The sequence below is a fragment of the Ursus americanus genome, chromosome 10 (assembly GCF_024610735.1).
Source record: "Ursus americanus isolate L20-20 chromosome 10, mUrsAme1.1.p, whole genome shotgun sequence".
Taxonomy (NCBI): domain Eukaryota; kingdom Metazoa; phylum Chordata; class Mammalia; order Carnivora; family Ursidae; genus Ursus; species Ursus americanus.
In genome coordinates this window covers 67,143,224-67,159,824 of record NC_142136.1, presented here as the reverse complement: position 1 = coordinate 67,159,824, position 16,601 = coordinate 67,143,224, and the positions used below count along the sequence as shown (strand labels likewise).

At 40.4% G+C, this 16,601-nt stretch overlaps 1 protein-coding gene across 8 annotated transcripts in view; it reads left to right on the top strand.

The window, feature by feature from the left end:
* The window catches only part of FRY (FRY microtubule binding protein), a 429,617-nt gene that overhangs the window by 356,979 nt on the left and 56,037 nt on the right, over positions 1-16,601 (top strand). For all 8 annotated transcript variants that reach the window (XM_087865212.1, XM_087865211.1, XM_087865207.1 and 5 more), the window contains 6 exons: positions 3,637-3,787; positions 4,303-4,406; positions 5,360-5,545; positions 10,299-10,497; positions 12,195-12,316; positions 16,229-16,416. In XM_087865212.1, coding sequence (XP_087721338.1) covers positions 3,637-3,787; positions 4,303-4,406; positions 5,360-5,545; positions 10,299-10,497; positions 12,195-12,316; positions 16,229-16,416 — 950 coding nt within the window. The remainder of the gene's footprint in view (positions 1-3,636; positions 3,788-4,302; positions 4,407-5,359; positions 5,546-10,298; positions 10,498-12,194; positions 12,317-16,228; positions 16,417-16,601) is intronic.

The following is a 16,601-nucleotide window of genomic DNA, read 5'->3' as shown; positions in this document are numbered from 1 at the left end:
AGGAAAAAAAAAAACACGGTGAATAGTTGTGAAAGGCATAAAAAGAAGTCTAATGTTATCATCATGGCATCTATTTCACCTAGAAATGTTGTTTTATAAACTTGTTGTACCAGCATAAAATAAACAGCATTTTAACGGGAAAATTTTCATACAGAATTTGAATTAGTTGAGTTTTGTGTCAATAATATCCTTCACGTGATCGCAGTTATTGACCAGAGAAGTTCCAGTTCGTAGTGTGTCATCTGGGGACTGGGAGCTTTTATTTTAAATTATTCATTATAAGAGAAAATGAAATCAAGTTACTCAAACCATATTCTCATCACGGAAAAACCCAGAAAATACATACTAAGATCATTTTCCAGGTGTTTAAGTAATAGAACTTAACTCTGGCTGTCTGGGGGAAGCGGCACGTCTAATAGGGCACACATCCCCTTAGAACTTTGGTAACTGGGTCCTCCCTGATGTATTTTTGGTTCTAGCTACACAATGAGGGAAATGGCCAATGCCATAAGAAAAGCAAAGATTGGTAGGCTTAATTCCAAAACTGTCTGGCCACACATCTGCTGTATATGAAGGGTAATTACTTTCTCCCTGAATTCCTGGGAGGATCATTAAAGATAGAAAGAGTAAGAAGGAATCAGGAGAGACCTAGTGCCCCAGGGCTTCATAATCTGGGTTTACCCAGATGGAAGAACTGTGTGCAGCCTCTTGAAAGTATTTTCTATTATTAAAAAAAAACTTGAGTAAAATGGACAAAAAACAGATTTAGACCCAGATCTATAAAAATCTTTCCACCAATATGATGTAAGCTTTTTTAGAATTACTTAAAATATCTGGATTATTCTCCAAGGCCATATGCTACTGTGTTTAACCCTATAATATGGATACAACTAGTTGAGCTGGATAGCAGCTGAGTCCTAGTGGTTTAGACCTAACTGTAGAAAACTAGTTTCAGGCCAATTTATTCCTAATCCAGTCACTAAAAATCCAGCATATTTTTGCTGATCAGATGTGTATCTGAGAACATCACTGAAACAAAGTATATCCTTTCCTTATAGAAATCTCAATAGTTCTTTTTTTCTTAATTCTTTGATATTCTTCCCATTTCTGCTCTCCTTTTAAATTTTATTATAGAGTAGCTGATTACTTAGAAGTACATTTTGCAATTAGCTTGCCCTAGATAGTTACTCAAAACATTAATTTGCTGAAAGTGAAACATTCTTTTTTTTTTAATAATAATTTTTTATTATGTTATGTTAGTCACCATACAGTAGTTTTTGATGTAGTGTTCCATGATTCATTATTTGCATATAACACCCAGTGCTCCATGCAATATGTGCCATTCTGTAAGAAATTTACTGGGAGGTCTGAGATGAGGAACTGTCACACATGCTTTACATTTTTTTCTGGGCTAAAACTGTTGTGGCCAAGCTTGATGGCATAGAATTTATAGGGCTCCAGTTGCTCGGTTTTTGGTGTGTTACTAAGACCTAACGGTCGCTTTCTGCAGCAAATCCTGACTTTGCCCCTCGAAAACTCCCTTCCCTGACATCCCAGAAGTGGGCTGTGTCCTCATGCCTGCCCTTGCTGCAAGCCTCAGTCTTCACAATGGCAAGACACCCCCTTCACTGGCTCTAAGGCCAGTGTTCTACACGGGACCAGCAGCCTTGAATCTGTTAACTCTCACTGCCTTTCTAGAGTGCAGCCAAGAAAAACTACATATGGTAGAAACCACCTAAAGATGATCTAATACACCCTTCTCCTTAATATACTACAACCTATCCCAGGATTGAGCCAGCTTGTCTGAAGCCATGTACCTGGCTCAGATCATGTGGCCCCCAGTGGAACTGCCTGTCTCTGAAGGCCACTGACCTCTACTGAGAGCATTCTAAGAAAGAGCTCCATGCTGAGTCTGGCTAGAGGTTTATCAGCTTGGTTGATCTTTTCAAAGAACCAGCTTCTGGTTTCACTGATGTGTTCTATTGTTTTTTTCATTTCTGTATCATTTATTTCTACTCTAATTTTATTATTTCCTTCCTTCTGCTGGATTGGGGTTTGTTCTTTTTCCAGCTTCTTTAGGTGTAAGGTGAGGTTGTTTTGAAACTTGTTGCTGTGTTTACTTTAAAGATATTGTTGAGGAAGGTCATTCATTCAAAAACTATTTGTTGATTCCCTACTACATGTCAGATACTGTTCGAGGTACTAGGGAAACAACAATGAACAAAATAAAGTCTCTGCTGTTGCGGAGCTGACATGAGAGTCAGAAGAGGTACTCAGTGCCTAAGAATGGGTGATCTGTGCCAGGAAGGAAAATGAAAGCAGAGTGAGAGGATAGAAAGTGATTGGGGGTGGGGTTTTAAAGAGAGTGGTCCCAGAAATCCTCTGTGGTATATTGATACTTGGGCAGAGACCCGTGTGAGGTAAGGGAGCCACCGGCTCTCCAGGGAAAAGCACTACAGCCAAAGGGAATGCCAGACGTAAAGGCCGTGAAGCTGGGTGGTGTCTCACATGATCACAGAACAGCAAGAAAGCCAGAATGACTGGGGTCGTGTGAGAGCAAGGAGGATGGTAGTAGGAGCCAAGACAGTAATAGGAAGACCTCGCAAGGCCTTAAAGGCCGTGATGTAGAATTTGGACTTCATTTTGGGTGGAAAGGGGAACCACTGGAGAGTGTCAAGCAAAGAAAGAGACGTGAATGAACTTCTGTTTTAAAAGGATTGTTCTGGCTGCTCTGTGGAAAACAGACTGTGAAGGGGCAAGAACGGAAGTAGGGAGGCCATTGCGGTCTCCATGTGAGAGAGTGTGGTGGCTTACACTGGCAGTGATGGAGATGGTGAAAAGTGGTCTTATTCTGGATATGTTTTGAAGGTAGAGCTCACTGAAGATGATGGCAAGATACCTAACCTCTGTTTCCCCTCTGTAAAGTAGGGGTAAGAGGTACTTATTTTTGCACTGTTAATATATCCAATGCAGGGATGCCTGGATGGCTCAGTTGGTTGAGCATCTGACTTGATTTTGGTTCGGGTCATGATCTCAGGGTCATGAGATCTAGCCCCACATCGGGCTTGTCCCTCTGCCCCTTCCCCCCTCAAATAAATAAATGAATCTTAAAAAAAAAAAAAAAAAAGGTGCAATGCATAGAACAGTGCCTAGTATAAAGGAAGTATTCCCTGTGTTAGCTCCTAATGTTATTATTTTTATTATTACTTTTATCCTCATCACTATTATCATGATTATGAGTTGGATGTGAGATGTGAAAGGGAAATCAGGGATAGCTCTAAACAAAATGGAAATATGGAGTTGCATTTTACTGCAATGGGGAAGACTGGAGAAAGACCAAGTTCTCACAGAGATGAGAATTTGCATGATTTCATGTTTTCTTTTTGTGTGTCTGTGTTTTCCATTGCTCTATAGTGCATAATTGTATATTAGATTATCAAAAAATAAAGGGACTAAAAAATCTAATCAAGTAATTCTAACCCATTGATCCTGTAATTCATACTCACTGAATGAGATGGATAGAAAGTTATTTTTACTAGCCTAAATTTGTAAGATTCTTTCTACAAACACCAAGTTGGGAAAACAAAAATCAACTCTCCCTAAAAATAACACATGCTTGTCTTTCTCACCCTATAGATGACCCGATTTCTCCCTACACGGGCTGGCTGTTGACTATTACGGAGACCAAACAGCCACAGCCCCTCCCCATGCCTTGTACTGGAGGATGCTGGGCCCCCCTGGTTGACTACCTCCCAGAGACCATCACTCCCCGGGGGCCTCTCCACAGGTAAGTAGCGTGTGTGGGTAGAGGGAAATGACTGCTTAGCTTTGGCTGGACTTTCCTCCTCTGAGGAGAGGGAAACCATTCCAGGTCCCATCAAATGAAATGAGCTTTGAAATCAGAGGGACTATGCACGACTTGAATCGCGGCTCTCAGTGTATCTGTAGAGTTTGGTTGAATATTAACCAATAAGCAAAGCTGCCTTGTAACTCAGAATTTTTCCTTGATGCAATCTGGATACGGATATGCATTCTGTGATGATTTCTAGGTTGTGAGTAACTCTTCCTCCCTCAGCTGTTATTATCGAGTGACTAGTAAGTCACCCCATTATGTGATCAACATTTCTTGTCTTTGTGGAGTTCTGTGCTATGTCAGAAATGAAACTCCATTTCCCTGGAATAAGGGTCTTACATAATTCTTCAGCAGGTCTTATGAGTTGTATTTAACTGTGACTTAATGATCTATCAATGTATTTCCATCCTCTTCAGAAGTTACATTAATTTCATCATGTCATTGATTAGGTGCAATATTGCTGTTATTTTTATGACTGAGATGGTGGTGGATCACAGTGTGAGAGAAGATTGGGCTCTTCATCTACCATTATTACTTCATGCTGTCTTCTTAGGTAAGACTGGATCTAAGAGGAATTCTAGCCAATAGGGTCAAAAACCTATAGATGTAATCCAGAGAGCCTTTCTTTTACATTGCGTTCCTCATTTCTGAAAATTTCGTCTCTTCCATTTTTCATTACTTCTATGTGACATCTGCTCTACAACTTCAGTTGATCAGTCATTGTTTAGAGTCACCCTATTACTGCAGTATAGAGTGGTACCTCGCTAATGCTATACTATAAAGATACCCAAAACAAGTGGGGCCTCTTTGAGGGTCTTTGGCTAGATGTGATAAATTCAAAGCCATGAGACACTGTCAGCGCATAGAGAGAAAAAACATACAGCACAAGCACTGAGATTTTGAAATAGCCAAATTGGGGGAACTGGGTGGCTCAGTGGGGTAAGCAACTGCCTTCGGCTCAGGTCATGATCCCAGGGTCCTTGGATCGAGTCCCGCGTCGGGCTCTCTGCTCAGCAGGGAGTCTGCTTCTCCTTCTCGCTCTCCCTCTTCATTCTTCCTCTCTCTCGCTCTCAAATAAATAAAAAATCTTTAAAAAATAAAAATAAAATAGCCAAATTGTAGAGCAAAAAAGGGAAAAGGAACAAGGCAGGGAGACTCAGAAGTTTAGTTAGAGAGAGATGAACAAAGTTAGAATCCTTCAGTTAACAGGGAGATCCAGGGAAGAGAACATCCCAGGAAGGAGGAATGCTAACCATGTCAAATGCTACGGAGAGGTCAAGAAAAGTCCATCTATCAGCATTTTTATGAGAACATTTGATTTGAGGAATAGAGCATTTTATTTTTCCTAAGCCCAACTTCTTTATGTTGGTAATACAAACAATAACAAAGAAAACCGAACATTCTTTTAACATGTTCCTCCCGAGTGACTTGGAATCTTTACTATCCTTGGAATCTAAACGAGCTTAAAACTTGTTTATACTAAGAAATTCCACTGTTTTGTTCCAGGTTTGGACCATTACCGGCCTGAAGTCTTTGAACACAGCAAAAAATTGCTTCTTCACCTCTTGATTGCCCTCTCTTGCAACAGCAATTTTCATGCCATTGCTTCTGTGCTCCTGCAGACGCGAGAGATGGGCGAAGCTAAGACTCTCACAGTTCAGCCAGCTTATCAACCAGAGTATCTCTACACAGGTAATGAAAGGAGCGCCAGAGAGCCTGAGACAGAATCACAAATGCAAAGATAACTTATGGTGTCGGTGGAGCCCAAATTAACTTCCCTAATGTGATCACCCCAACTTTCCAAGCGAGCAAGTAGCAGCACCATTCCACCTGATGGTTAACTTGGTTCTCAAAATCCTTCTTCATTATTGAGTATTTTCAGATGTCTTTTTCCTTATTATGCTTGCTGCTCTCATGAAATATGCTCCTACTGATACCATTGAAAATTAAGATGCACTTTGGCCAAGAGCTTCAGTCTCAAACACTGAAGGATGAGAAAGCACAAAACAGTGACCTTCTCCATCGCCATGAGAGCAGGTCATTGCCAAGGTGCCCGATGTATCACTTGTGTAACTTCTAGTTCCCCTGAGGGAATTTTCACTTTATTAAAGTGACTGATTTTTCTGGAAGGCACCATGAGTGGCAGTCTACTAAGAACCATTGCTGTTTTGAGACCAAAATGTTCTTCTTAGAAATGAGAACAGAAAGCATTAGCTGAGTCATGTTTGAGTCAAATTACTCTGCTGTGTACAGCTATTCATGAAAACTTTCCCAAAAGGGTTTGACCCAGTGGTTTTCATTTAGAATCAGAACATTTAAAATATCTCAAAATGAGAATGAACTAACATTCCTGTTTTGTACATTACATTGGCACTGGGTATGGTGTGACACTCCACATGTCACCGCGTACTTTATTCGTAATCTTGAAGAGGAAGAGCCTCTTACTCATCACTTGTACTCAGTGCTGTCTTGTCCTTTGACAGACGTTAAGGTATTTCTTTAGAAAACAAACGTGAAGTCACTAAGTCTGAGACATCAGGACAACTGATCTCAGTTTAAGCCCTTTATTTTAAACCAAGCTACACTTTATTGAAAATAACCCGTCCATAGCCGCTCAGAGACACAAAACTCTCTTTACTGTAGATGTTTAATTAAAAGAATCTGAGGACTTCTGGCGGTCCTGACTCCCCAGGATAAGGGTGTATTCCATTAAGTGCATGGTTTAGACTGAGAACGTTGTAACGTCCATTAAGTTGTGCAGCCCTGAGTGCCTCAGTTTTGTATTCACTATACCGCTGATGTGGCACAAAGTGGGGATTTACAGAACCAAACACAATACTACCATAGTGAAGACAACTACAATTCTCTAAAATCAATCATTTTAGATAGCTGAAATGATGGACTCTGTGGCGGACATGGAAAGGGTATACAAAGGGCTTGGAAAAGGTCTCCTCTTCATAAATGTTTATTCGTACTTATGAACATCCAGTTTCAACTATGATTGCTTTGTGTGATAGAAATTACTGTCTTAATCTTATCATAATAGGAAACTAAGGTAGAAGTTATATAAATGCCCTGAGATTGCACAAAAAATGGCAGAGATAATATTCAGGCCCACAGCTCCTCACTCCTATTGCAGGTTATATGTCATATATACCAGAACTATGGACTTTTTATGATTATTAAGTAGGAGAAAAGGGATGGTTGCCTATATACATTTTCTTTTTTTTTTTTTAATGTTTTTTTATTATATTGTGTTAGTCACCGTACAGTACATCCCTGGTTTCTGATGTAAAGTTCAATGATTCATTAGTTGTGTATAACACCCAGTGCACCATGCAATACGTGCCCTCCTTACTACCCATCACCAGTCTATCCCATTCCCCCACCCCCCTCCCCTCTAAGCCCTCAGTTTGTTTCTCATAGTCCATAGTCTCTCATGGTTCATTCCCCCTTCTGATTACCCCCCCTTTCTTTATCCCTTTCTTCCCCTACCGATCTTCCTAGTTCTTATGTTCCATAGATGAGAGAAATCATATGATAATTGTCTTTCTCTGCTTGACTTATTTCACTTAGCATTATCTCCTCCAGTGCCGTCCATGTTGCAGCAAATGTTGAAAAATCATTCTTTTTGATAGCTGAGTAATATTCCATTGTATATATGGACCACAACTTCTTAATCCAGTCATCTGTTGAAGGGCATCTCGGTTCCTTCCACGATTTAGCTATTGTGGACAATGCTGCTATGAACATTGGGGTGCATATGGCCCTTCTTTTCACTACGTCTGTATCTTTGGGGTAAATACCCAGTAGTGCAATGGCTGGGTCATAGGGTAGCTCAATTTTTAACTTTTTAAGGGACCTCCACACTGTCTTCCAGAGTGGCTGTACCAACTTGCATTCCCACCAACAATGTAGGAGGGATCCCCTTTCTCCACATCCTCTCCAACAACTTTTGTTTCTTGCCTTGTCAATTTTTGCCATTCTAACTGGCGTAAGGTGGTATCTTAGTGTGGTTTTGATTTGAATTTCCCTGATGGCTAATGATTTTGAACATTTTTTCATGTGTCTGTTAGCCATTTGTATGTCTTCATTGGAAAAGTGTCTGTTCATATCTTCTGCCCATTTTATGATTTATTTGTTTCTCGTGTATTGAGTTTGAGAAGTTCTTTGTAGATCTTGGATACCAGTCTTTTATCTGTAGTGTCATTTGCAAATATATTCTCCCATTCCGTGGGCTGCCTCTTAGTTTTTTTGACTGTTTCCTTGGCTGTGCAGAAGCTTTGATCTTGATGAAGTCCCACAAGTTCATTTTATCTTTTGTTTCTCTTGCCTTTGGAGATGTGTCATGAAAAAGGTTGCTTTGGCCGATATTGTAGAGGATGCTGCCTATGTTCTCCTCTAGGATTTTGATGGATTCCTGCCTCACATTGAGGTCTTTCATCCATTTGGAGTTTATCTTTGTGTATGGTGTGAGAGAGTGGTCAAGTTTCATTCTTTTGCATGTAGCTGTCCAATTTTCCCAGCACCATTTATTGAAGAGACTGTCTTTTTCCCACCGGATGTTTTTTCCTGCTTTATCAAAGATTAGTTGCCCAAAGAGCCGAGGGTCCATTTCTGGGTTCTCTATTCTGTTCCATTGGTCTATGTGTCTGTTTTTGTGCCAGTACCATGCTGTCTTTGTGATCACAGCTTTGTAGTACAGCTCGAAATCCGGCATTGTGATGCCCCCAGCTTTGTTTTTCCTTTTCAATAGTTCCTTGGCGATTCGGGGCCTTTTCTGGTTCCATACAAATTTAAGGACTATTTTTTCCAGTTCTTTGAAAAACGTCATTGGTATTTTGATCGGGATAGCATTGAAAGTGTAGATTGCTCTGGGTAGCATGGACATTTTAACTGTGTTAATTCTTCCGATCCATGAGCATGGAATATTTTTCCATCTTTTTGTGTCTTCCTCAATGTCTTTCAAGAGTGATTTATAGTTTCTAGAATATAGATCCTTTACATCTCTGGTTAAGTTAATTCCAAGGTAATGTATGGTTTTTGGTACTATTGTAAATGGGATGGATTCCCTAATTTCTCTTTCTTCAGTCTCATTATTCGTGTATAGAAATGCAACTGATTTCTGAGCATTGATTTTGTATCCCGCCACATTACTGAATTGCTTTATAACTTCTATTAGTTTGGGAGTGGATTCTTTTGGGTTTTCCATATAGAGTATCATGTCATCTGCAAAGAGAGACAGTTTGACTTCTTTGCTGATTTGAATACCTTTTATCCCTTTTTGTCGTCTGATTGCTGTGGCAAGGACTTCTAGTACTATGTTGAATAATAGTGGCGACAGTGGGCATCCTTGTCGTGTTCCTGATCTTAAGGGAAAGGCTTCCAGCTTTTTCCCATTGAGAATGATATTTGCTGTAGGCTTTTCATAGATGGTTTTTATGAGATTGAGGAATTTACCCTCTATCCCTACACTCTGAAGGGTTTTAATCAGGAAAGGATGCTGTATTTTGTCAAATGCTTTTTCTGCATCTATTGAGAGAATCATATGATTTTTGAATTTTTCTTTCTGGATAAAATCTAAGACACTGATAGATTTACTAATGTTGAACCACCCTTGCATCCCAGGGATGAATCCCACTTGGTCATGATGGATAATCTTTTTAATGTACTGTTGGATTCTATTAGCCAGGATCTTGTTGAGGATTTTGGCATCCATATTCATTAGGGAAATCGGTCTGTAATTCTCCTTTTTGATGGGGTCCTTGCCTGGTTTGGGGATCAAGGTAATATTGGTACATTTTCAAACCAACATCCAGAGATGTAGAATGATAACCAAATATGGGGTGGGGAAAAAACATAGTATTTGTTTCTACCACATTTCTTGGACTGCCATGAGATATAGTTTATTAAAACATATGAATATGCACATAATATTCACAGTTGTAAGTTCATTTACTCAAAACATTATGTATAACTTATCAATTACAAGGTGTTGGTATTCTCAAAAATGGTGTCGTTTCACTGATTTAAGTAGTCTAATACCCAGGAATAATTTATGAACGGCACAGTTGGGTCCAGAAGTATAGTGGAACTGTGTGCACATGTGTGTGCGTGTGAACATATGTGCGTGTACATGTGCACGCACGCTCACACACACACACACACACACACACCACTTCTTTTGCAGAAAGCATCCATTTACACACCAGAGTAGAAAACAGCAGATCACACTCCTATTACCAAAGACACTCTGGTTTGCACGGCAGTTCAACTATTCCAGAAGCAAGGAAAGAATACCAGTCTCATTTCATCGTAACCATGGTCACAATCAAATGTTTTCTCCAAAACATTTAAATAACTATGCACTCCTTTTTGCTCACCTCCTAACCACATGAAGCCCCCTGCCGAGCACATTTCCACCTTGCTCTTCTTGTCCCACCAGGTGGCTTTGACTTCCTGAGAGAGGACCAGTCATCCCCAGTGCCAGACTCGGGGCTGAGCTCCAGTTCCACGTCCTCCAGCATCAGTCTGGGGGGCAGCAGCGGGAACCTCCCGCAGATGACCCAGGAGGTGGAGGATGCAGACACAACTGCTGAAGCAGATGAGAAGGCAAACAAGCTCATCGAGTTTCTGACGACCAGGTAGTGAGGGGTCGGGAGACAGGGGTCTGTCTTTAGGTTGGTCTTTTGGGGGAAATGTCATCTGTTTAAAACCACGCAGATGGAAAAGCGAGCCCGCGGCTTTAGCAAAGCCTTCTTTTCTAAATTGCATCTGCTGGAGTCTGTGCCCCAGGTAGATCCTGGCAGAAGTTGTCTCAGATCCCACTGATGGCACAGTTGATGGGCGGGAGGTCTCACGTACAAAGACAATGCAGCAGATGGAGGCAGGACACGGGAGCGCCCCGCGGTGCAGATGACTTTAATCCTCTATCAGAGCTGTCAGGATCTGGGAGTTCTGAGACTTGGCAAAGCTCGTCGCTCTGGAAACCAAATATATTAGCCACGGTTGACCCAGGAGCAGCTGCAGAGGGGACCATTGTCTGCTCATCTAATCCAGAGTCATTTATAAATGGAAGTCAGAAACAATAGGAAGCATGATAGGGAAGGAAGTACAGTGATGATCAAAATCAAGAAAAGCTGCAAGCAATCACGTTTTCTCAGGTCTTCTGGTTCTCCTACCAAACAATTTGGCTTGCAAGGCTTCAAGAATTTCTAGCATCCTGAGGTCCAGTATTTGTATTAAGAAAACCACTTACCTGTGACTCTACTGGGGGGAGGGGCTGCTTTCCTTTCTCAATGCATTAAATTCTGGAAGTCTAGTCTGTATAGATGTTCTCTGATACCCACGATTTTTCTTTCTTCCACAAATGCATCGATTAATGCAAAAAAGGAGAAAAGCATTTTCTTTCCTCAATTAATTTCAGAGTGTTCTTTGCAGCTCTCAGCTCAATATAGGATTTAATGAATGGGAAGCTTCAGAAGGGGGCTGATGGTGCCTACAACTAGGGTATCTGAGACCTGAATGTTTGTGGAGAATGAAAATATGCTCGCCACTCAACACTGTCAGTACCACGTGTTGGGAAGAGTGTTCTCTGAAATTCTCACATCTGGCTCCATCCTGTTCTTCCTGTTGAAAACCAAGTAGATATCAGGGGCTGTATCTTCAACTTGTTTCTACTGTATCTGGCAGCCTAATGATATGATCCTGATAAAAGCGTTCTCTCTGCAAATCTAAAATATACAAATAGAGGGGCGCCTGGGTGGCACAGCGGTTAAGCATCTGCCTTCGGCTCAGGGCGTGATCCCGGCGTTATGGGATCGAGCCCCACATCAGGCTCCTCTGCTGTGAGCCTGCTTCTTCCTCTCCCACTCCCCCTGCTTGTGTTCCCTCTCTCGCTGGCTGTCTCTATCTCTGTCAAATAAATAAATAAAATCCTTAAAAAAAATAAATAAATAAAATAAAATATACAAATAGAGTCTGTGCCTAAACCTATATTTTAATTAACATTTTATATCACTTTATTTGACAAACATGTAGCACCTATTATGTATAAACACTGTTCTGGTGAATTGAGAGGTTTTAATTTCATGAGTAAATTTTGTGAGGTTTTTATTTTGTGAGTAAAACATAAGAAAAAAAATATACCTCCGTAAATTAACTAGATCTGTTTTGAGTATGCTCTTAAGCTTTATCAGACTGAAACTAACCTCACATTAATCAGTAAAATTTAAAAATCATATTGTGCCCTTGGAGTTGCAATTGCACACATGCTTTTAAAAATGCAAAATGATTATATTTAAATGGTTATATTTTTAACATTTTGTATGTTTTGTTTAAGGGCATTTGGTCCACTTTGGTGCCATGAAGACATCACACCCAAAAATCAAAATTCAAAGAGTGCTGAACAGCTCACTAACTTTCTACGTCATGTTGTATCCGTATTTAAAGACTCCAAATCAGGTACTTTATCCTGTTTCCCCAAATGCCATTTCTAACATTTTCTGTAATGGAGCATATCCTTCCCATTACGACCACACACTTCATATACGTATAGTTCTGCATATAGCATATGTGTGTGTGTACACACACACACACACACACACACACACACATATATAGTTCTGCCTTCAGCACTGATAGCAGAAGAATATTTGTTGGGGAGCTTTGAGGCTTATTTCAGATGTGCCTAACTGAATGATTGTTAATGTCATGTATATTTGTATTATGCTCTATCAAATAATTCCCAAAGGTCACTATTCTTTTTGTTTCATTTACCTCACTAGAATTAAACTATGCCCTGTAATATTAATTTTATTTAGAGAAGGCCATGACATAACACACACATGAAAAGATGCTCAACATCACTCATCATCAGGGAAACACAAATCAAAACTACAATGAGATATCACCTTACATCTATCAGAATGGCTAGAATCAAAAAAACAAGAAATAACAAGTGTTGGCAAGGATGTGGAGGAAAAGGAGCCCTCGTGCACTGATGGTGGGAATGTAAATCGGTGTAGCCGCTATGAAAAATATGGGATTTCCTCAAAATATTAAAAATAGAAACATCAGATGATTCAATAATTGTGCTACTGGGCATTTATCCAAAGAAAGTGAAAACACTAATTTGAAAAGATACATGCCCTCCTATGTTTATTGCAGCATTATTTGCAATAGCCAATATATGGAAGTAACCCAAGTGTCCGTCCCTAGATGAATGGATGAGGAAGAGGTGTGTGTATATAGACATAGAGGTAGATGTATATTCAGTCCATATATATTCCATTACATATACATATTATACGTATACATAATAAACGTGTTATTTATAATGGACTGTAGAGTAGAATGTATAATAACGTAGCCGTTAAAAAGGATGAGTTTTTGTTTTGTTTTGTTTTTGCCATCGTGACCACATGTGTGTACCCAGAGGGTATTATGCTAAGTGAAGTAAGTCAAACTGAGAAAAAAAATCCAATATGATTTCACTCATATGTGGAATCTAAAAAATAACTTGAATAAACAAAAGCAGAATCGGACCTATAAATAAAGAGAACAAACAGATGGTTGCCAGAGCAAAGGGAGTAGGGATATGGGCAAAATGGGTGAAGGGGGGCAGGAGATACAGGCTTCCCAGTTATGGAAGGAATAAGTCACAGGGATAAAAGGCACAGCATAGGGAACGGAGTCGATGCTATTGTAACGGTGCTGTATGGTGACTGATGGGAGCTATACTTAGGGTGAGCACAGCATAACATAGAGAGAAGCTGAATCACTATGCCGTATGCCTGAAACTAGGGTGACATTGTGTGTCAACTATACTCAAATTTTAAAAATTTACAAAAAAAAACAAAGAAGGGCATGAGTAGTAGTAAATCTTACTGACTGTATTCAGACTCAACTGTGAAAAAAATTGTCATCCTTGAAAACTGGTTAGAAAAAGAATTTTGTGATAAAATGTTTTTCATTTTGAAAGTGTTTGCTAATAATTCCTGTGCTAATGATCATTCAATATTCTGAACACAGTGTGATTCTTATTTAGATTATAACAGCATCATGATGTTGAAGCCCTTAGCTATATACCGTTCAGATTCAACCTGACCTGGTTTGTGTGTGAAATTTAAATTTGGCTCCCCAGCATGATGCAACAACTGTCCCTACCTTTCCCCCCACACCAGGCTGGCCACACGAAAGATGGCTCACTGGCTTTCCCAGCTACTCTGATAATTAGCACACCTCATAGTTCAAAACATTCCAGATTAGCCACATCTCTTCTCATTATCAGAAGGTGCTTTTGAAAAAACATAAAATACTCATGAACTCACATGAGAAACTCATTTCAGGAATAGGGTTGACATTTCTGGTTTTGAACGTCTCCTTTGGAATATTTTTGAAATATTGAGACCTCTTATCTCGGTATTTCCCCCACTTCAAAGTCATTTAATAATTGAACATAACCCAAAGGAAGAAATTTATTATTTGTGTGTGAGCCATTAATTTGTCGAAAACCTTAGATGGTATGAAGATAATAAAAATGAGAAAACACACGAATCCCTTTACTGGTTTCCCAGAGGGTATCTAGGGTCTGAGTCTGTCCACATCTCACCCCAGATACTCTTACTCACTACGGTTTCCCTGTACAGCCCTGCTTTCTGCCCGTTTCCACTGTAGCATGACACAATGTGTTCCTGGAAATGCTTGTATTAGTCAGGGTAGCATAGCTGCTGTAACATACAGCCCCCAAAGTTCGGAGGCTTAACGCAGTAGAAGGTGACTTCTGGATCATGTAACAGGTCAGTGTAGATGTTTGTCCGACGGCCTTCCACACAGCACTTCAGAGACCCTCCATCCTGTGGGCTCTGTCACCCCATTGCTCAGAGGCCTCTCCTCAACCTTCCAGCAGGTGGAGGAAGAGCATGAATAGAGGATTACTCAGGAGGAATTTACACCACGCCAGACTCGAACGTGGCAGCCACTGTTTCTTTCCGCATTCCACTGGCCGGAACTCAGGCACGAGATCACACCCAGCTGCCGGAAAGGCTGGGCAATGCAGCGTTGCTGTGGGACACATTAAATTGCCTTTCTTTAAGGACGTTGTCATAGTTGCGCTGGGGTTCTGCAGTCCTACTAGTGTCATTCTAGCTTTCAGGTCCATTGTGATGTAAATACATTTTTGTTCATCGACAGAGGACCTAACTCCACACATAATAAAATTAAGTAGGAAAATAAAACAAAAAAAGGTAACAGATTCTGTGTTGAAATATGATCCATTCTTAAATTGTGAACTGCCCGTATGGTTTTAATCCTATATTTACTACCCTGAGTATTCATGCCTAAGTCCATTTTCCAGGACGCTTGGTCTGCTCTGCAGGAACGTTTTCTTACACAGCCTACAGGTCCCTAGGGTCAAACAGCCCGGCAGCAGCTAAGAACAATGACATTAAATTACCCTTCCTGATTTCATTTTTATGTGACAATCCAATGTACCACAGAGCCCTCTAGATCACAGAGACAGCCAAAGTCACTGTTTTCATCATGTCCTCTGACTTTGTAGTCAGGTTTCCTCCTGCAGGGAGACACAGCAGAGAGTACAGATAGCGGCCCAGAATTCAGTCATGCGCTTTACCCTACATTCTCATTTCCATCTGATCAAGTGGTTTTCTGATGACAAAGATGACCTTCATGCTATTGGAAGAACCAATATTCAGGCAAGAGTATAAATGATGGCTGCCTTCTTGGCACCATCTACATTTCAGTATCTGCACATTTATAGACTGTTCCGAAGAGCGAAGACTTTCGTATAGGCTTTGGTTGTGTTGAGAGTGGACTAGATCCACCAACAGCTTTCCTCTACATACACAAGGACTCTGAAAACTTGTTCCCGACAAATTCTTTTATGAAAACAGGAGTGAAAGTATTCCACGGAAAAAGTAGTTCAGAAGAACGGTGTAGAAAAATAGGGCAATAAACAAGAATACCTTTGTGAGTCAGTATTATGTGTCAGACAGTGTACTAAGCATTTTTTGAATTGTTGGATTTCCACAACAATTCTAGGAGATGGATACTATTATTCTCCAGTTAAAAATAAGAAAACAGGTTCATAGAGAATACATTTCTTTCCCAGCGTCCCAAAACCCCTTGTTCAAAACCAGAACCATCTTGCTCCAAAGCTTCTGACTCTTTCTACTGCACTTTGCCTCTTTAAGATCTATCCTAATTGGCTTTTTTAAATTTTAAAATGGTTAATTCCTAAACAGGGACCACCAGGAGGCAGCTCTATGCAGGTAGCCTAATGTACACCTTTGAATAACTAATGCCCCAGGGTTTGCGGAATATCACTTGACCCACCTCTGGCTTCTTGGTGCCTAGGTTTCCATCTGGAGCAACACTTGAGTGAAGTTGCATTGCAGACAGCCCTTGCAAGCTCCTCGAGGCATTATGCCGGTCGGTCCTTCCAGATATTCCGGGCGCTCAAGCAACCTCTGTCAGCGCACGCCTTGTCTGACCTTCTCTCCAGACTAGTGGAGGTGATCGGAGAACATGGAGATGAGATTCAGGTATGGAAGGAAAGAACACTGAACTCAGTCTCCTTCTCTCATGTCAAAGATGAGGCCTGAACAGCTTTCTTTGAGCCTTCTTTCTCTCGCCAATTATTCTAACCATTTGGGCATATACAATTTATTTTTAAAAATTTTGAGAGGTTAACTTTTGTAGTTACAAAAAGCACTTCAAGGAGCATTGT